Consider the following 20,742-nt stretch of genomic DNA (forward strand, 5'->3'; position numbering starts at 1 on the left):
CGGGGACACCGGGGATGGGTTGTGCTGCTGAGCAGAGGGCACTGAGGGATCTGCAGAGCGGGGCTGTGTCCTCCTCCAGGCTGCAGGAATCCCAAAGACTCGGGAGAAGACCGGGAGGAGCCCACATCTCCCCGCAATGCCGAGGAAGGAGCCTGGAGCAGAGCAGGCGAATCCCAGCGCCCAGGAGGGGAAGTTGTGGTGGCAGCCGGAGCACACGAGAGCCATTAGCGGGCAGCGCTGCCGGGCTGCTCCTGAAATCCTGTGGTCACTCCCTTTTAATGAAACCCCATCCCAGGGAAGGCACAGCAGCCGTGACCTCCCCATCCTTCACTCGGCCACAGCAACACCACAGCGGGATCGGGGCGAGGCTTTCGGGAGAATTACTCGTGGCAGGAGAGAGCCTCGTGGAAAAGCTCAAGGCCGCTGACCGAACTGAAATAATGGCGCTGTGGTTTCTCCTTGCTGGGGTTGGAATTGCTGGCGCGGGGAGAAAGGCTCCTGTTAATTGGTCTTTGTCGTTAGAGGTTTGTCCTTTGGGGTGTGCGGCGGATTTGGGAGGTTTTACCCCGGTCTGGGATGCACTGGGAGAAGTTTGGGGTTGGTTTGGGGTCATTTCCACACGGTGCTGCAGCTCCGCTTCCATCAGGGAAGGATTCATTCCCTTCCCTGCCTTTAAACGGGTCACAAACCCCACGATCCTGGCAGAGCCTCTTTCTTGAGCAGAACAAAATATCAGAGCAGCGTAACAAATTGAGCGTCAGCTTGCACTTAATTCACTCAGCTGGAATTTAAGGGATTATCAGAATCGTATCATGGAATGGTTTGAGTGGGTCCCTAAAAGGGTCATCCCATCCCACCCCCTGCCACGGCCGGGGACCCCTCCCACTATCCCAGGGTGCTCCAAGCCCCGTCCAACCTGGCCTTGGACGCTTCCAGGGAAGGAGCAGCCACAGCTTCTCTGGGCAGGGCCGCTGAGAAAGAAAAAACTGGAAAAACTGGAGAACTGGTCCAATTTTCCAGCAGCCCAGCCCGCGGGAAGGTGTTTTCAGCAGCGGGGCAGAAACCATTGACAGGAGCATTCCCTGATCCCCTCCCCTGATCTTTGCTGTGCTGGATTTTAAGGCACTGAACATTTAATTATAAACGGCACGAGAAGCCCTGGCTGATGAAGCCCAGAGCCCACGGAGCAGCGGATGCAGCTCGCTCCCGACGACTCCATAAAGCCCTCTCTACCTCGGGAGGTTTGCTCGCTGTTTAATAAGTAATTCCTAATGAAAAGTGTGGGGCTGGCGATCGAGGAAACGCTCCGGCCGCGGTTGGAAGTGTTTATGAGATTCCTGGGGAACGACTCCTCCGGTGCTGCTGCGGCTGCAGCCTCGCTCGGGGCGGGCTGGGGGGAAAAACCTCTGAGATCCGCAGCCCCTGGCTGGGATCCACCCCAGGAGGGGAGACGGGACGGGACCTGTCGTGTTTTGGGCTCGGGGAGCTGCAGTTCTGTCCCCGCTGTCGTGATGTGGCTGAGGAGGGATCCTGATCCCTCCTGACTCCAGGGATGGGGATGCAGCCCTGGGATGTGTGGGTGCCACGGGAGGAGCAGAGAGACCAGGCTTGCCCGGCCCCTTGCTTTGGGAACCACCAAAACCTCTCATTTTGCAGAGTTTTGTCTGTCGGGATTTTATTTTTCTATTTGGTCATGTTTTCTCCTTTTGCTTTTCCCTGTAAAACCGGAGCTGATTTGAGGTTCGGTCCTCCCTCTCTCCCTTTAGGCCATCCAACACCCCGGACCTGCATTTTGGGGCTCTGCAGTGGGGGTCTCCGAGCGCTGGGGGTGATCTGGGACCGCATCCGAGGGATTCCAGCACCTTGTCCACCTGGGAAATAAGGGAAAAGCCGTGCCTGCCATCCACCCCCTGCTACCCCTGCCCCCTCCACGCTCCGAGAAGGCAGAAGCACAGCCCTGAGTGTCGGTAATTCAGCACAAACCCTCTCCAGAAAGGAAAACCCCGGCGGGCTTGCAGCGCTGGTTTTTATTCGAGCCCCGGAGCGCTGCAGGTGGGAGGGGGGGGGGGGTCACCGGCAGCCACATCTCCTTCCCTCCAGCCGCCCCCCCGGCCCTCGGGGGGCTCAAACCATCCCCCGCCCGCCGGCGACTTCCCCAGAACGCCTCCAACTTCTGCTTGGGGAGCGCTCGGGGCTGCGGGAGCCCCGCCGGCGGCTGCCGCGGTTGTGTCTGCAGCATGGCCGGGAAAAACGGCGATTTCGGGAGCTCGGGATCTCAGCATTTCGGGATTCCATGCAGCGGCTCTGTCTGCTCGAGTTAGAGGGCGAAAAGGCCCTTCTGGGCTTCCTCCGGGCCCCGGGACAGAGCAGAGGGTGCTGGGGTGAGAGGGGAACCCACCTGAGCCCTTCACCCCTCCCTGCGCTCCCCACAGCGAACCCCCGGCGGTTCTGGGGCAAAAAAAAACCCGGTGCAAAGCCAACTCCACACCGGTCTGGCTCTCCGGCAGCGGTGTGACCCCAGAGGGACGCCCCAAATGCGGGCTGGGGCTCCCCGCAACCCTCGGCCCTGGCGGGGGCCGTGCCCCGGGGTGAGCGGGGTCCCTGAGCGGGGCTGCTTTCACATCTCTTATCTGGGTCACTGATAAGGGACTCTCAGCCCTGCCTGTGTCACCACAGGGTTCCTGCGAAGTTCAGCAGCGGCTGCGGCCGCCAGGTTTCGAATCCTTCCAAGCAGGGCAGAGCCGGAGCCGCCGTCCCCGCTCCTCCCCTGCCGCTGTCCCCGGGTGCCCACGGCTCCCCGGGGCGGCCCAGCTGCCCACGCCGAGGGGATGCGCAGGTCCAGCCCCACAGGGTGGTGGTGAGAGTTTGGATTTCCCTTCAGGCTGTCGGGACAGCTGGGGGGAAGTCGCTCCAACGCTCAAAGTTGTTACTTTCTACTCTGAAACCGTAGAAAAGTCCGTGCCTGAAAGGAAGCGTTTCCTCCCAGCCCAGAGCTAAACCTTGCTGTCATTTTTTTTCTCCCTTTCTGATCTGCTTTTTAGGTTTGCATCCTTGATGTGCTCTCTCGCGGTTCTCAAAATCGCTCAGGAACTGGGACAAACTGGATTTGGGGTGGATTTTTCCTTTCAGAGGAGCCTGTTCTCCACCCTGGCCCTGGCTCGGTGCTGGTGTCACCCACTGCCACCATTGTCACCCACACCAGCCTGCCCTGGTACCCCCCAAACACGAGTGAAACGTGGCCCTGGGATTTATTTTTCGGTTTCCCCCACCCCAGCTTGAGTCACCTGCGAACGTGGCCCTTCCGAACTGATTCAGAGCAAATTACAAGAAATCAGTGTTTCAATCCCGGAGCGGTTTCGTTTCAGGGGGAGCCTGGGAGGGAGGCGTGAGCCCCCCCTGCCCCTCCTGTGCCCCCCCTGCCCCTCCTGTGCCCCCCCAGCCCCTCCTGTGCCCCCCCTGCCCCTCCTGTGCCCCCCAGCCCCTCCTGTACCCCCCAGCCCCTCCTGTGCCCCCCCAGCCCCTCCTGTACCCCCCAGCCCCTCCTGTGCCCCCCCAGCCCCTCCTGTGCCCCCCAGCCCCTCCTGTGCCCCCCCAGCCCCTCCTGTGCCCCCCCTGCCCCTCCTGTGCCCCCGGGTGCGTCAGCAGCACCCACTGGAGTCCCCGTGGGTGGCTTTGTGCTGACGTTGTCCCCAGGAAGAGCCACCCCCCGCTCCTGCTGGGGCTCCTCACGGGAGCTCTGAGGGTCTCACACGTCACCCCTGACGGCATCGAGAGAGCCAAAAAGGGGCCTTTTCACCCCGAAAAATGCCGCTCCGGCAGCCTGGGTGGCTCCACCCGGAGCCTGAGAGCCAGCTGGGGGATAACTGGGAAGGCTCCGTGGGCTGTGCCTCAGTTTCCCTCACTGGTGGATCCCTCTGCAGGGAAATGTGCGAGTCTTGAAGGAAAAACGTTTTTGGAAACCCTGAATGTGCATTTCCCCCTCCCCTCGTCCAACCCGTGGGGTCAAGAGCAGAGTTTTGCTCCTCCAGGGTCACCTGAGGCCCTCCTGGTTTGGGGGGACCCCAACTGCTGGCTGGGACCTGCAGGGTCCCTCCCTGGGGATGGGGTTCTCGACCCCTGCAGCTGCCCGGGGGTCCCGGAGCCACCCGAGTGTCCCCGTGGGGTCAGAGGTGCCCTGAGCATCCCTCCAGCCCCTCCCAGGGGATCCCATTTCAGCGAAGAGCTTTGGGTTTTTTACTTTGGGTTTGGGTTTGGTTTTTTTTTTCAGACAGGTGACATTTTTTTTCTGTTCTAAGAGGAGAAAAAATGCCCTTTTTGGAGCTTTATCCTGTGGAAAGGTCTGCCCCTGATGCGCTGCGGGGCCGGGGAGGCAGCAGCAGCACCAATTCCCGCTGCTGGGGGCCGGCGTTGGGCGCTTTTTAAAAAAAATTATTTTATTAAAAAAAAAAAAAAAATTTCTGGTTTCTTCCTTTTCCTCCCTTGTCTTGCCGTGCCTGTGACTCACCCGGCGGCAGCGAAGACACGAGCGAGTCCCTGCGCTCAGAGAGACCAAACCGCACGTCTGCAGGAGGTTCCCACGGTCTGCGCTTTAAATAGAGCCCCGAGCCGCGGCCGGACCGAGCAGCGCTTCCCCCCATCCTCTTCCTCTCCCGCGCACCTTCCCCTTTCCCCCCACACCCCCCAAAAAATTAAAAAAAAAAACACGCCACAGGGGAATTTTTTCCCAGCGCCAAACCCCTCCGGAGGGGCCGCGGGTGCTGCCCCGAGGTTTGCTGGCCAAGCCCAAGCTCTTGGTAGCCATGCCCTGCCTGGTGGCACCTGCCACCGCCTTCGTGGCAAGCGCTGCTTCCGCCGCGGGGCTCACGGTGACGCGGCTGGGCTCTTGCTAGGAAAGTGTCACCAAAAAAAAAAAAAAAAAAAAAAAAAAAAAAAAGTAGGAAAAGAAAATTAAAAAATAAAAATTAAAAAAAAAGAAACAAGACCCAAAAACCCGAGAGGTGAGAAAGGAAGGAGCGTGCCAGGGGCCCCCCGCGCCCTTCCAGTAAATGAGCTGTCGGTGCAGGGGCAGACGGGCCCTTCTGAGAAGCCCGAGGTGCCGGGGGGGGGGAAAAGCAGCGGGGCCGCGGCGTTTCTGTGAAAGCGGCCGGGAGGGGAAGGGCAGCGGCGGGAGGTGGGGATGGAGCTGCCCCTGCTGTCCCCCTGTCCCTCCTGTCCTCCTGTCCCCCTGTCCCTCCTGTCCCCCTGTCCCTCCTGTCCTCCTGTCCCCCTGTCCCTGCTGCCCCTGCTGCCCCTGCTGTCCTCCTGTCCCTCCTGTCCTCCTGTCCCCCTGTCCCCCTGTCCCCCTGTCCCTCCTGTCCCTCCTGTCCCTCCTGTCCTCCTGTCCCTCCTGTCCCCCTGTCCCTCCTGTCCCTCCTGTCCCTCCTGTCCCTCCTGTCCCTCCTGTCCCTGCTGCCCCTGCTGTCCCCCTGTCCCCCTGTCCCTCCTGTCCCTCCTGTCCCTCCTGTCCCTCCTGCCCCCAGCGCTGCTGCATCTTGGCAAGAGCTTGGGGTTTGAAAGGTGAAAGTGCGGCGTGATCCCAGAGCCATCATCAGAGCCTTTAATGGGGACCCCCGGACCTTCATGGGGACCCCCAGAACTTCTCAGGGGCCCCCAGACCTTCTCAGGGACCTTCAGCCCTTCATGGGGACATCCAGCCCTTCAGAGGGGCTCCCAGGCCTTTTTGAGGACATCCAGAACTTCAGAGGGATCCCCAGCATTTCACAGGGAGCCCCAGAAGTTCAGAGGGACCTCCAGGCTTTTTGGGAACCCCCAGCCCTTCACAAGCCCTTCACCTTCAGACCTTTTTGGGGGTCTGCAGCCCTTCAGAGGGGCCCCCAGCCCTTGCCATGGAGTGAAGTCTCTCGTGGGGCCCGGCTGACCCAGGGGAGCTGGGGGGGCTCTCGGGGTGTTTTCAGCTCCACTCACGTTTTGGGGTGGGATCATGGAATGGTTGAGGTGGGAAAAGGCCCCTCAGGGCGGGTCCAGCGTTAGCCCAGCACGGTTTGGAAGGGACGAGGCAAAGGCGAGGCCAAACGCATCGTGCTGGGGGTCTTGGAGACACAAACAACGCCAGTTTTCAGTTTAAGGATGGAGGCGAAACTTTAAAAGCAAAAGAAATGGGTGGGAAAAATGAGGTTTTCGTGGAAAAAAAGCTGAATCTCAGCCAAGCTCCGACTTAGGCTTTTTTTTTTTTCAAAAATGAGCTGTTTTAAGCGAAAGGTTTTTGATGATAAAAGATGTGAATTTTCTCGATGGAGACACCTCCAGAGTGAGATGCTCTGTGAAGGGCAGGCAATAATTCAGTGGAACTAAAAATTAATTCAAATACATATATTTATATATTTATATATTTTATATTTTTATATTTTTATATATTTCATATTTTTATATTTTTATATTTTATATTTTTATATTTTTATACTTCTATATTTTTATATTTTTATACTTTTATGGTTTTATGATTTTATGGTTTTATGGTTTTATATATATTTTTTTATATATATATTTATATTTTTCTATATGCTCATACATTATATTTATATTTTATGTATTTACATATATGTGATTTTATAAATATATTTATATATTTAAGCACAATAGGAAGGCTCCTGGTGACTCAAGGTCTCTCTTCCACAATTGCATGACTATATGAATATTTTTAATATTAATAATACATCACTACATAACTATATAAAGATATAAAATAATATTTCCTGCTATTTTGTGACCACACATCAAAATTTTTCCCAGCCTTCCGATCTGGATTTTAAGATTGAAAAGGACAACGAGGCCCATGGATCAGACCCTTCAAGCAGCAGGAGTGTGGGATGAGAAATTCCTGCTCAGGAGGTGCAATTCCCACCTTTCCTCTGCAATCCAGGCCCGTTATTTTCGTGTTTTACACAAATCCTCCTCGAAGTGACACCACCAGGATCATCCCAGCTTCTGCAGGAAGCTCTCCTTGGAGTGTGCACACTGCAAGACCTCAGCCCAGACACAAAAATTCCCCTTTTCTGCCATAAATCGTTGTTTGTTTTGCCCGAGAGCGGCGGCTGAGCCGGGAGGAGACCATGGCTGGCTGCTCCCCGGGCTGTTTCAGAAGCGTTTAACCCCAAAAAGGGAAGTGAATTTCCTCGTGCTCTGTGGATGAATTGAGGTTTGGGGGATTTTCAGACTCTCCCTCTGTAGGGCTGGAAGCTGCTTCAGCCCCGTGGGCACCTCCTGGCCCCACTTGGCTGGGAAATGCCCCAAACGCGCTTAACCCCGGGGGGGTGCTGGGGCAGGGCTGTCACCCCGGGTCACCGCCAGCCCTCCCCGCTGTGCCCGTGACCTCCGGGTCAGGCAGAGGCCACTGGTGTGACCGCCCTGCCCGTGGCACTGCGGCGTGACCCGGCCTGGCCAGCGCCGGCGCCGGGGCTTGTCCCTGCCGGGCCGGCTCTGGCCCCGGGGGCTGCTCGTCCCTCCCGGGCTGCGTGATGCCAGCAGCCCCAAGGAGCTGCTCGCCGGCCCACGGCTCTGCTGCCATCCCTCCCCTCCCCTCCCCGCGGTCTCGGGGCTGGGCCATCCTCCTGCTCTGCCCACACCTCTGTCCCCAGGCTCCTACAGGTTCTGGAGATAGCCAAAGGTGTCACCAAGGTGTCTCAGATGATTTGTTCCCTCCTAAATCTGGGGGTTTAAAATTTTTTGTGCTTTTTCCCCTTCTCCCACAGCCACGGTCACTCCTCTGGACAATCCCCCAGAACTCACTCCAGAGTCCCCCAGCCTCCACCTCCCCGGCCCCTCCTGGAAGGCACCTCCAGCAGAGTTCCAGCTCCATTTCCCTGACTTCCATCAATTCCCAGCTCCAGCACCGCCAGGACCTCAGCACCACATCCCCACAGAGGCACCCCCGGCTCCCAGCCCCAGCTGCTCCCCCTTTTCCCTGGGCTGCAGGGGGAAAAGAGGCAGCTGGGATGGAGGGAGGGATGATGGAGGGAGGGAGGGAGGGATGGATGGATGGATGGATGGATGGATGGATGGATGGATGGATGGATGGATGGATGGAGGGATCCATGGATGGATGGATGGAGGGATCCATGGATGGATGGAGGGATGGATGCAGGGATGGAGGGATGGATGGATCGATGGATGGAGGGATGGATCCATGGATGGATGGAGGGATGGATGCAGGGATGGAGGGATGGATGGATCAATGGATGGATGGATGGATCCATGGATGGATGGAGGGATGGATGCAGGGATGGAGGGATGGATGGATCGATGGATGGAGGGATGGATCCATGGATGGATGGAGGGATGGATGCAGGGATGGAGGGATGGAGGGATGGATCCATGGATGGATGGAGGGATGGATGGATGGATGGATGGAGGGATGGATGGATCCATGGATGGATGGATGGATGGATGGACGGGTGGAGGGATGCAGGGATGGATGGATGGATGGATGGATGGATGGATGGATGGATGGATGGATGGATGGATGGACGGGTGGAGGGATGCAGGGATGGATGCAGGGATGGGTGAATGGGAGTGATCCCTTGGCCAGTCCCTGCTCCAGGCTCTGGAGGCAGCGGGATCACAACGCCGGCTTTGTGCCCGGCCCTGGCGTTCCCAGAGCGGCCTGGCGCCGGCCAGGAGAAGCCCGGACACAGCCGGGAGCTGTTCCTGGGTGGTGCCTGTGGAGATGCAGGGATCACAGGGATCACAGGGATCACATGCCTGCTTTCCCATGGCCCTGGGCGCTGGGGCAGAGATGTGGCTTTGTGGCCTCGTGGCTCGGGCAGAGGGTCCTGCCCTGGCCAGGCCTCAGCTCCTGAAGTGGCTTTGGGGCCTTGAATCACTCCTGGGGCTTTGGGCAGGGGTTTTGGATCTAAATCCTTGGGGATGTCCATGACTCTCCCCTCGATGCAATTAAATGTAATTAAGTGCATTGCCTGTGCCACGTTCATCTCCCTGATGTGCTGGCTCTGCCCCACAGGAACCATCCCTGGATAACACATGGAAAACCCGGCAGGCTGAAGAAGCCCTGGAACTCCCCTCACCCCTGACTGCAGCAGTGACCAGGAGCAGTTTGATTTAAAGCCCCACAAGAGGGAAAGCAGGACTGGAAGTGGCAGGATGAGAAATTTTAGGATGAAGGTTGATTTTGTAGCTCGCATGAGAACCACAAGAAGCCCTGGCTGTGCCAAGTGGGTCAGCACCGTGTCCAGGGGTGGTACAGCCACAAAAAGGGGTGGTGGGAGGCGGATGGAGAGGAAAAGCCCCATCCAGAGCCTCCCCTGGAGGACATCTGGGCAGGGTGTAAATCAGCACAGCTGGATCAGAGCTCCCACCCAGCACCTGCGATGTGAGGAGCAGGAAAATACCCTAAAATCACCTTCCCCTCTTCTTCATCCTGACTTTTCTCCTCATCAGCCTCAGCAGGGCCTAAGCCAGGTGTTGGCTGAGACTCCCACTCTAAACACCTTAAAATCACATTTGTGTGCCCCAAAGTTCGGTGTTTTCTGCCTCTGGCCCTGTGGGTTCCGCTGGCTCACGCTTGGTTTGTGTCTGTTGCTCTCCTCAGCTGCCTTTGCTCTTTGCTACGAGGGGAGAAAAAGGACAAATACAATCTCATGTTTCGATTTCTTCCTATTTAGGGAAAGAAAATTCATCTCTAAGGGCGATAATGCCAATTTTTTATGTGAAAACCCCCCCAGTCCCAGGCAAGGCAGCATCTGATGGCGGCTCCAATTCCCAGTGGGAAAAGTGCCAGCAGAAGGAGCCTCTTCAGGTGCTCCTGGAAGTTTGCTGTGCCTGTTCTACAGCTTTATTACTTTATTACTTCATTACTTCATTACTTCATTACTTCATTACAGATTGGTTTTATCACTTTGAAAGTATATTTCATAATGAATTTCTGTCATTTGTGCAGAGCAGGAGCTCAGCTGTACCCGCTGCCTTCCTCCTCCTCCTCTCCATCCCTCTCCACCTTCCCTGCTCCCCTTCCTGCAGCCAGCACTGTTTATTCTGCTCCATGTGCTTCCTATTTTTCGCTTAATCCCGTTTCCCACCAAATCCTCGGGAAGAGGAACCCTCCATCCCCACATATGGAAGCAGTCTCGGCACACAGAGCCCGTACCCAGCTGGGAGGCTCCAGACAAGTGGTGAATGTGGGGGAAAAGGCAGAAAACCACGGCCTGTAAATGGGTTATTACTTCAATCACCCAATTAAGGGATCTGTGGGCTCTTCGCTTCGTTTGTTGTAAGGCAACAATTTCACTAATTAGGGAGAAACGCCCCCTCCGCTCCCGTCCGCCGCCCAGCCCCGAGCCCCAGCGAGCCCTCCCAGCTACAAACCATAGAATGATCGGTTAGAGGAAGATGTGTAGGAAAAAAAGAACCCCAAAGCTCAGCACCCCAAAGCCACAGCCCCACCGGGGCCCCGTTGACGCCGCGGGTCAGGTGACGCCGCCGAGCCGGGGCTCTGCCGTGCCGACCACAGAACCTCCAGCAGCCTGGGCTACCTGGGCTTCCTCCCCCTCGTCCTCCTCCTCCTCCTCGCTGCCGCCTCTCCCAGCCCTCCTCTTCCTCCTGCAGGACGCAGAGGATGGGATCCAACAGCATCTTCGAGTCCTTGGCCACCTTCTCCTCCTCCTTCCCACGCGGTGAGTCCGGCTGGGCGCTTCCACAGGAAACATCTTTGGGGGTTTTGTATTAATTTGAGGGTTTTTTTGGGGGTGTGTTTATTTGAGTGAGTTTTTTTTTGGTGACACACCAAACCAGCAGCCGTGGCTTTTCTCCTCTCCTGGGTTTCTGCCGTGGTTCTCCAGGTTTGGTGTGGTTTGCTCCCGTTTGGTTTTTCCCGTTTCCGTGCAGCTGCAGCCTTGGGAAGGGCCAGGGCTGGGCTGGGTTTGGGGTGTTGGTTGATCCAGGGGTGTTGGATGCTGGTGGGAACAGCCCCAGGTGCTGCACCAGGGAAGGGGAGAAGAGCTGGGGGAGGTCGGGGCTGCCCTCAAAGTTTAATATTTTATATATTGACTTTATATGACACTCCAAACATCCAAACACACAACTGCGCCTTTCTGCTGAATTTATAACTCCTCAGGGAGAGGAATCTGCCCAACCTGCTCTTCCTGGTGTCTCCTCACACCCTGGGATGCTCTCAGCCCTCATGGGATGGACAAACCTCCCGTCAGAGCAGGGCCACTGCTCCCCACATTCCTCCTCTGCTCAGCCCCGGCTCCCAGCAGGGTCTCACATCCCCAAAACTGCACCTGCCTTCATTCCACAACCCCTGTCCTCTCCTGGAATGTCCCTGCAGCCGGGGGCAGCTGGGTTGGGTGCTGTGGGAAGGAGCTGGGTGCTCGCCAAGGTGTCAGGAAGAGCTCTGGAAACCTTTTCCCCTCCTGGGGTGGTTCAGGAGAAAAGGTGGAGCTGATGGTGGCCGTGAGGGGCTGGGTGGTGCCTTGGTCACAGCAGGGCAGGGCAGGGGGGCCGTGGATCCCCCCAAAGAGCAAAGCACAGCAAGACACCCAGAAACTGGTCCTGCAGAGCAGATTTGGGCCTGGTTTGGAGGATGCAGAAGGTTCTGTGTCCTTTGTGGTGGCTCGGTGGTGTTGTGACGCTGCCTCTGAGGTTTCATCTGAGCAGGAGGTGTTGGAGAGGCAGCAGAAGGAGCCAGGGATGTGATGGGAGCACGGAATCACGGAATGGTTTGGGTTGGAAGGGACTTAAGGCCCATCCAGTGCCACCCCTGCCATGGCAGAGACACCTGCCACTGCCCCAGGCTGCTCCAAGGCCCATCCAGCCTGGCCTTGGGCATTCCAGGGATGAGCAATGGAGATGTGGATGAGATGAGGACGGGATAAGATGGAGGGAAAGGGAAGAGTGAATCCAGCCTGGCTTTCCCAAGCCCATCCTGGAGCACCACGTCCCTGTCCCTGCCCTCTGCTCGGAGCCGGTGCCACCACAGCCGTGCCCTTTGTACTCCCTGAACTTAATTAAAGGCAGTCCCGTGGCAGGGAAAGAAGAGAAATTTATAAAAACCATTTGCAGGCTTCTTTTGAATCTCTCCTTCTCCCTCCCTGAGCCAGATGAAGAAACGTCGGGGTTTAAGTCACTTGTTTAAAAATAAAAAGCCGGCGAGCAGCAGAAATCTCACGTCCTGTCTGCAATTTCCACACAAATAGGAACTCATAAAAGCAATAAACATCTTTGTCTCAGACATCGTTTTTTATTAAATGGGGGAGAATTAAACCATTGCACCAAGGCTGGAACGTGGCCAAATGGTGAAACATTTGTTTAGGATTAGGGCAAGAAATCCTTGTTTTAAGGAGCTCAGTGTCTTCTCCTGCCCGGCTGGACCGGCGTGAGCGCTGCAAAACACCCTGGGGTGTTCATCTCAGTTCCTCGTGGCTTTGGGGGATGCAACAGCCCCAGCCACGGTCTGGCTTTGCTTTTCTGGGCACGTCCGTGCAAATGGGGGGGGTGTTTGTGCAAATATTTAGGGCATGAAACGAAAAATCCCAAAGGTTGGTTAGGAAAAGTGAATTTTTTTACTGTAGAAAAGGGATTTTTTTGGCTTTCTGGGGGGTGGGTGAAGGAGAGAGGCACCAGTCCCCGTTTGCACAGATTGGACTCGCGTCCAAGTAAAATATTGGGCAGAGACAGAAATGAATTTGCCTCCAGTCAGCGATTTTAGGGATATAAATCCTATTTTTAGGATATAAACCCTATTTTGGGGATATAAACCCTATTTTTGGGCATATAAACCCTATTTTTGGGATATGAACCCAATTTTTGGGACATAAACCTTGCTTTTGGAGGCCAGATCTTGTGCTTTCCCCTGCTCCACCCCAGCACCCCACGGCTCGTGCCCAGGGCTGCTCCTGCTCCCCTGGGAGCTCCGGAGGTGCCGGGGCAGGGCAGGAGCTGTGCCTCAGTCACCAAACCACAAATGTCACATCCGTGAGTCAGTTCTCCATCCCCGGCAGCCCCGGGCGCGGGGAGGCCTCGGCACAGGGGCTGTTTGTCCCCAGCCATGGCTGTGTCCCCTCTTCCTCAGCTTTAAAACTGCTTTCCTTTAGTATTTCTTACTATTCTTCTTCTTATTATTATTTTCAAGACAGTGGGACAGCCCACACGTCTGTGATCCGGGGGTATTTTCCACATATCAAAAGGAAAAGAAAAGGAAAAAAATAAAGGGGGGGGGCGGGAAATAAACCAGAAACAAGGATTTTCCATTGCCACTGGAAGCAGCGAGAGCCTTTGGAACATGAGGAATGTATTACCCGGGCTATTGTAAAATAAAATATAAAAACAACCCACATAGGAGGAGAAGGGAGAGATATATAATAATTAAATAAAAGGCCTCCGTTGGGAAGGGAGACGCTGGAAATTGGGCTTTTATTCAGCAAACCGTGTCGTGCAGGGGAGTCCCGTAAAGACTGGGATTGCTGAATCCTGGATGGAGGGAGAAGAGGCTGCTGGGTTTGTATTTGAGCCTCCAGGGTTTGTGTTTGCGCCTGGGGAGGTTCAGGGATCCCCGTGACACTGGAAGGGACCTCCTGCCCCCCTGGAGGGTCCCATCTTCATCCCAGCAAGGAGCATCCCGTGAGGGATTCTCATCCCACGAGGGATCCGCGCCCCAGCCAGGAGGAGACACCTTCCAAGGCTCTTTTCTCCCGCTGATGTTGGGATTTAGGGCTCCGGGGCCGCTCTTCCCCCCGCTGCGTGTTTATGGCGGCTACGCCGGGATGGGATTTTAGCGCCTGCGTGGTTTTTGTTAGAAGAACTCCTTAAAAACCCCAAACAGCACGGCAGGAATGGTGCGAGCGGCACAGCCCCGGCCCGGAGCCTGCCCTGGCTCCTCCTGGGTCGCGGGCAGGAGGGCTCAGCCCGGCGCGGGGACAGACAGACGGACAGCGGCTGCGACAAACTGCCCGCGACCACGGCCCGGGCTGAGCTGCTCATTTAAAGATAATTAATTAGTCAGTGAACCTCGCTCAGGGCTTTGCGGGAGGTTCCCTGCGCGGCTCCGGGTGCAGCATCCCGGCACGGAGCTCCATCCGTGCGTCTGTCCGGGCGCTGGAGGGAGTTTTCCCGCAGGAAAAGCTCCGGCAGCGGCTGGAGCGGCCGCGCCGTGATCCCCGGAGCCAGCAAGGGGGTGATTCCCGGGAGCAGCCCCATTCCCGAGCAGAACACGCCTCCCGCGGCTGCCGCAGGAATATCCCAGCTGGAGCTCGGGTTCTCTCCCGGGGAGAAGCCAAAGAAGCCGCGGAGGAAGCTCCGCTCGATCCCAAACACCGAAATATTCCCTGCTTCCGTTCCTCTTTGTATCGCTTAGGAAATGTTGAGGGGAATGTTGCTCCCTGCGTGCCACGCTCGGCCGGGGTGGTGCGAGAGGATGCTGGAGCTGGGATTGGGGCTCTGGATCCATGGAAAAGCCAGGGAAGCTGTTTGTTCACAGCCTGGCAGGGATTAAATGCCAGGCAGGGGCTGTGCTGCTTCCCTCAAACTGGAGATGATTTAGGGGCAGAGCACGGCGATTTCAGTGACTCGGAGTCAGGAATAAACTCCTTAGGGGGATTTGGGAGAGGCTGTGCTGTTCTCCCTCATTAGGGCAGAGAAAGTTCCAGCCAGGGAACCCGAAGGTTAAATCAGATGTGCTGCTCCAAACCCAGCCCTGGCTCTGCAGCTCCCTTTTGCCACACCGTGTTTCACGGGGCATTTTTGTGCCCAATTGCCCTGAGCCCTGTAATTAAACAGCTCTTTTTATTGGCCCTGGGTCCGTTTGGAAAATGAGGGAGCCTTCCAGGTTTTTTCCCATAGAATTTTGGAAAAAATGCCAGGCTGGGAGGGGCAGCCCCAGCTCTGAGTCCTCGGGGGAGGTGAGGGGACACCCACAGTGTCTTGGCCCTGTTCCTGTGGGGTTCTGACAGCCCCACTCCCTGCCAGAGCAGGTGAAACAACCTCCTGGCAGTGTCCAGGGCCAGGCTGGACGGGGCTTGGAGCGGCCTGGGATAGTGGAAGGTGTCCCTGCCCATGGCAGGGGGTGGCACTGGATGGGTTTAAGGTCACTCCGACCCAAACCAGTCCAGGATTCCGTGATCTCCTCTGCCCTGCCAAGGCCTTCTCCAGAGCCAGCTTGGGGGAAAACCACAACCCCACTTCCCAACCCCCCCAGTTTTGCAGGGCCGGGCAGGTGCAGGGTGGCCCAGCCCTCAGGACATGCTGAATTTGTATTTCCCAGCCCAGATCCCCTCTCTGCCCGCGTGAGACCCAGAGCTGCTCCCGTTCTGTCTGGGCAAGTTCTCCATTTCTCATCCCCAGTCCCAAACTGCTCCAGAGCCTCTGTGACTTCCCAGGCCGTGTCTGGGCTGGGTGAGGAGCCTCCCGTGGTGGCAGGCAGCTGAGCCAGGCACCTCCTGCTTGCGTAGGAACTTTTATAAGAAACTTCTGCTAAAGCCCCAATGAGCTCACGCTAATGAATGAGCTGGGCTCGCTGGGGACGAGTTCCCTTCCCGAGCTGCCGGGGATGGACGAGAAGCAAACAGTGACTTAACAGCAGCCCTAAATAACAGCGAGCTGGAGCTGTCTCAGTTCATAGCCAGAGCGCAGAAAAGCACCTCCTGCCTCGTTTTCAGCCTGTGACTAATTCCCCCAAATTGGGGATTTGTCTGGGCCTCGGGGGATGTGTAAATGTCGGGTGGATTCGCAGACTGAGCCCTCTCAGGGGTTTTTTGGGAGCTGCTCTGCAACCTCCAGGCTCATTGGTGGGCCGTGCTGGGCAAAGTCACATCCATGAGAGCCTTTATGGAAGGATAGGTGTGAAAGAAAATGTTTGTAGAGGAAAAAACAATCTGAGGAAGGAGCAAAGGCAGGACAACCCAGAGCCTGCCCAGTCAGAGCAGAAATCACACCCCGGGGTTATTCTTGGAGTGAAAGTGGTGAATAATGGCAAAAAGCAGATGAACCTGGCAAAAATGGTGTGCCAGGCACAGGCTGAGCTTTGGGAGAGGGGGAACCTCTACACCTGCAGCCAGAGGATATTTCAGGAAGGGCTTTGGAAGTTGAGCCCAGAGGTTTCTCCACTGCCCTGCGGTTGGTCAGGGTGGGACAGCACAGCCCTGTTATCCCCTCAGAGCACGGTGATGATGATGCACAGGGACCCTGCACAGCTGGGGGGGTCTCTGAGACCAGAGGGTGCCCTCAGGGTGAGCAGCCTGGGTTCCTCTGGCGGTTCTGGTGTCCCACGGAGCAGTTCAGCAGAACTGGGCAGTGCTTGCCTGGCTGTGAAGCTGCTTCTGCTGAGACGTGACCTCTTCGAGACCCGAGCCAAAAGGGAAACTGGAGTTCCCTGTCTGACACCAGCAGCGTCTCAGGCAGCTGCCAGACCCTGCTGGGGGGGTCAGCACCCCCTCCTGTCCTCACAGAGAGGGACAAACCCCGCACGGAGGCCTCGGGCCGAGGTTTGCCCTGGCCAGGGATGGGGCTGAGCCTGTGGGATTGTGTTCCCCGGGGGTCACTTTCTCTCCTCACCTTGGACTTCCCCAAAGGGAACTTTCCACAGCAGAGCCCAGCACAGCTCCCTCACCCCAGCAGGGCTCAGGCACATCCCTGGCCGCTGGTTGGTGTGTGGATGCTGACCCTTCCCAAGGATCCTGCAGGAGCCCCACGCACAGGAGCGCTGCCAACTGCTTCATACCCGGAATCATCCCAACATTTCGGGCCAGGCTGTCGGGGAAATGCTCCTGGGGCAGCAGCCCTGCCCCTCCAGCCAATGCACGGGGACAGGGGGTGGATTTCCTACCCCTCCAGGACAGCAGCGAGTGCTGGGTCCAGCTTTACCAAAGCACCGCGGTTTTCCAAGGCAAGAAACATCGCTCTGCAGCATTTCCCTGTTGCAGCAGCGCTTTGCTCAGCACGTGCAGGAGGATTTCCCTGCGCCTTGGAGCTCTGCCCAGGAGCCTTTCCGTGACAGAGCTGCTCCGAGCGCCTCTCCCTGCAGTCAGAACTCAAACCCCGTTTTTCTGCGCCCGTCGTGCTTTTCTCGCCGTCACGTGCCTTTCGGTTCCTCTTTTCACCATCCAGACGTTTCCCCTTTTTCTTTCCTTTGGAATTTTTTTTAATTTCTCCCCCTGTCGCGTTTAGGGTTTTGGAGGGTCTGGCAGCACCCCGGGCTCCGGTGGCACCTCCGTGGGACAGGAGCCCGACGCTCCCTCCTTTCCCGGGTGGGTTTGGCTGTGCTGGGCTCCAGGGAAGGTCTCTCCAGGGGTTCCAGGAGCCTTCCAAGGGGAATCGACACGCTGGAGGTATCTCCAGCCAGGAGAGCCCTCATTCCCTGCAGGATCTGGCAGAGGCGGCGTCACCCCTCCCTAAAACTCCTCCGAAACCCCCTCAGAGAGAGAAACTCCCATGAACTCGAGCAGCTCTGAACAAAGCTCAGCGTTTCCAGTTGTGCTCCGCACCTTTGGGCATTTTTGGAGGAGAGATGGGGTGTCCTTAGGTGCTCCATAACCTTTGCATGAATGGTTCCTTTTCTGTGCATAAGCACATTCTTGAAGGAGTGTTGGGCTTTCATTCTGCTCTCGCCCCAGCCGACGGACTCCTCTGTTCACTTGTTTAAATCAAGCATAAAGCTCTAACTGTTCTTTGAATATTTATGACCAGTTTTTATCTCATGCCATGCATACAAAGCATACTTGATCCCTTTCCTAAAAGTTTTTTCAAGTGCAAAGTTTTAAAAACATGTGGCTTTTATTGCAGGCAGGAATGAATAACAGCATTCCACCCATAACCACATTAAATGGAACAGTAATATTCATATGCGTAAGGGCAAAAGCTGCCTTGTTTCCTATTTGCAGTCCAACTCTGAAATTAATTAAGAACTAAGAGGATCTGACAGTCATTAGGATCTTTTAAAAAGGAGTGGAAGTGGCAGATGGGACCCACGCTCCAAAAAGCGCGGCCGTGCTATCAATAGCACAGAGGATGTGAGCCCCGAGCGTGCTCCTCATCGCGGGGCTGTTGTGGGGAGAGGAGAATCGCGGCCCCGAACAATGAAGAATGGCACTTTCGTGACTTCACAACCGCAGCATTCACGTCAATCGCACTCGTGCTCCCGAGTCACTTCGCAGCTTTTGAAAACCTCCTCTCATCCCCCGGCGCTGCACACGCCCGGGCGGTTTGTGCCACACCCGCAGCACAGCGCACCCGGTGCCGCGGGACAGAGGGTCCCGGATCCCCTTGGGAGGTGACAAATCCCCCAAGGGCAGCGGGATTGCTCCTGTATCCCGCTGAGCCGCCCCGCTGGCTGCGTGTGGCTCCCACCGCTGCCGCCCCGAGCGGAGGAGGGGGCGGGTGTGGCTGTGCCCGCACCGGGCTGTCCCCTGGGGATGCTGATGGAGATGAGGGCTGGTACCAAAACCTGCAGGTATCGAATGGGGGGACAGCTGGGAAGCCCCAAAGCCGTCAGGAGTGTCACTGACGACGATTTCTCCAGCGCAGCGTTTTGCAGTCATTCAAACGCTGCTGAATGAAACCTGGGCCCGGCAGCCAGGTGGGAATCTCAAAGTGATTTCCCTGCTGACAGCATTCCATGCCAGGATCTGAAACTCTGGCTAAAGCCTCCCTCCTGCTCCTCCTCCTCCCGCTGCCCCAAGCGAGGACCTCGGGCGCCAGGGCTGTGCACGCACAGCGAGGTGGGACCGGGCAGCTGCGGCTCCCGGGGGGTTACTGGATGTCCTGGCTCAGGATCCGCCTTCAAACTGCAGCCTTGGGATTGGGGCTGGGCAGGGCCCCCATTGCGGGATCCCCCGACCCCGGGGCACAGCAGAGCCCGAGGCAGCCCCGCTGCAGCCGTCCTGGGGCCGCTCTGGCAGCTGCTCCCTGCCCAAGACGAGGTTTCCCTGATTTATGTCTGGGGCAGCCGCTGCCTTTTCCTCGCCCAGTTTGCCCTCATTCCTCCCCCTGAGCCCTGCAGCTTCCTCCTGCAGGAGCCTCTGCCCCCAGCGCCCGGACCTGCCCCGTGGGAGCCCGTTCGAGCAGTGACACTCAGGGGTTAAAAATTGTCACCACCGTGCACCCCATTGGCCCCGGCATCTGCTGTTTGATTTATGAATGAATTGCACGCTCCCTCCCTGCGTGCTGCTCTCAGATCCCCTTCCCTGAGCTACAAAATAGATCCAGACACCCGCCTGGCCCTACTGAGTGCCGAGCTCCTGAGAGTTTGCGATGAATTTTTAATAGAAAGCTTCCTATGAGCCTCTGCTCTCGCCGCTCTGCTGTCGAAACGAGAGGGTCTGCTGCTAAAAGAGCAGCTCAAATGAATTAAAAACTACAGAGGAGCCTGCAAGGGAAGTAATCCCAGTGAGGAATGATTTAAAGAGCTGCTGACCTCCCCGCGATGCGAACAGTAGCTTTTGAGTGTTTGTAAAGAGGCCCATGCAAATCCTGGGTCTGATACTCTATTAACCTCCTCGGGAGTGCGGGGAGGGCGGTGGAGGGATAATCCCCACGTGTCGACATCTCCTGGTTTGCGGAGGACCAGAGCAGCGGGAGCTCCGCCGCCTGTTTGAAGCTCTGGATCCTGCTGTGTTGGAAAAGCAGAATTCAGACGGAAACTCGTTCCTCCTTGGGCGCAGTTCCCTGGGTCCCCGGAGCGCTGGGGTGGCTTTTCTTGGCTGGACATCTCTTGCAGAAGCAGCCACGGGGTTGCTTCTGCGTCTCGGGAGGTCTCCGGACAGTTTTGAGGTTGTGGGGAGCCTGGTTTGTCACAGCTCTGTGGCTTGGGTCTCATCGCCTACTGCTGCGAGTCAGCACCTACGTGCAGGGCCCTACTGTGGGGTGTGGGGTGAGCCTGCACCCCGCCACCCTGAGGGGAGAACAGGGCAGGCTGGGAGGGCAGGGAGCGGTGAGAGAGAGGATTTGGGGAAGGGAGCAGGAGGTGGTACCCAGCACACCCGGGACTGCAGCTGTGGGTGACTCGGGGAGGCACTGGGATGGTGCTTGGGGGAATCCAGGTGATGCCTTCAGCGCCCGTTCCGACCGGTTGCTCCCAATATAAAAAGGGATTAGGGGAATTTGTGGATGGCGGGGCTGTGATAGATCAGCGAAGGCAGGGAACGACCCGTCCTGCTGCAGGGCGGCACCTCGGTCCTGCAGGGACCCAGCCCCAAATCACCCCACGGCGCTTGCAGGACGGGGCGAGCGGCCCCAGCGGGGCTCCACCTGCCCGTGCGGGGTCCCCTGCCCTCCGCGGCCCCGGGGGGTGACAGGCACGGGGCGGGGCGGGGGCAGAGGCGGGGTAGCCCCGGGGGTCAGCTCAGCAGCGGGAAGGGGCAAGAGAAGCATCGGGGCGGGCGGGGCGGGAGGTGTCGGTATCGCGGGATGGTGTGGGGGTGTCAGCAGCCCGGGGGGTGTCAGCATCCCATCCCATCCCATCCCATCCCATCCCATCCCATCCCGTCCCGTCCCGTCCCGTCCCGTCCCGTCCCGTCCCATCCCATCCCATCCCGTCCCATCCCATCCCATCCCATCCCATCCCATCCCATCCCATCCCATCCCATCCCATCCCATCCCATCCCATCCCATCCCATCCCATCCCATCCCATCCCATCCCATCCCGCCCCGGCGGAGCCCCGGTGCCAACCAGCGGCCGCACCGCGGAACTGCAGCCTCGTCCCGCATGCGCCGAGTGCCCCCCGTTCACCGCTCCGTGCC

At 57.4% G+C, this 20,742-nt stretch overlaps 1 protein-coding gene across 1 annotated transcript in view; it reads left to right on the forward strand.

Annotated features, from left to right (window-relative positions):
* Positions 1-10,627: 10,627 nt before the first annotated feature.
* RUNX3 (RUNX family transcription factor 3) overlaps positions 10,628-20,742 on the forward strand; it is a gene marked incomplete at both ends in the record, with an annotated part of 44,444 nt that continues 34,329 nt past the window's right edge. The window contains one exon of the mRNA XM_082296519.1: positions 10,628-10,685. Within this exon, the coding sequence (XP_082152645.1) occupies positions 10,628-10,685 (58 nt within the window). The remainder of the gene's footprint in view (positions 10,686-20,742) is intronic.

Source organism: Coloeus monedula (genome assembly GCF_965178545.1).
Source record: "Coloeus monedula genome assembly, chromosome: 24".
NCBI classification, from domain to species: Eukaryota; Metazoa; Chordata; class Aves; order Passeriformes; family Corvidae; genus Coloeus; species Coloeus monedula.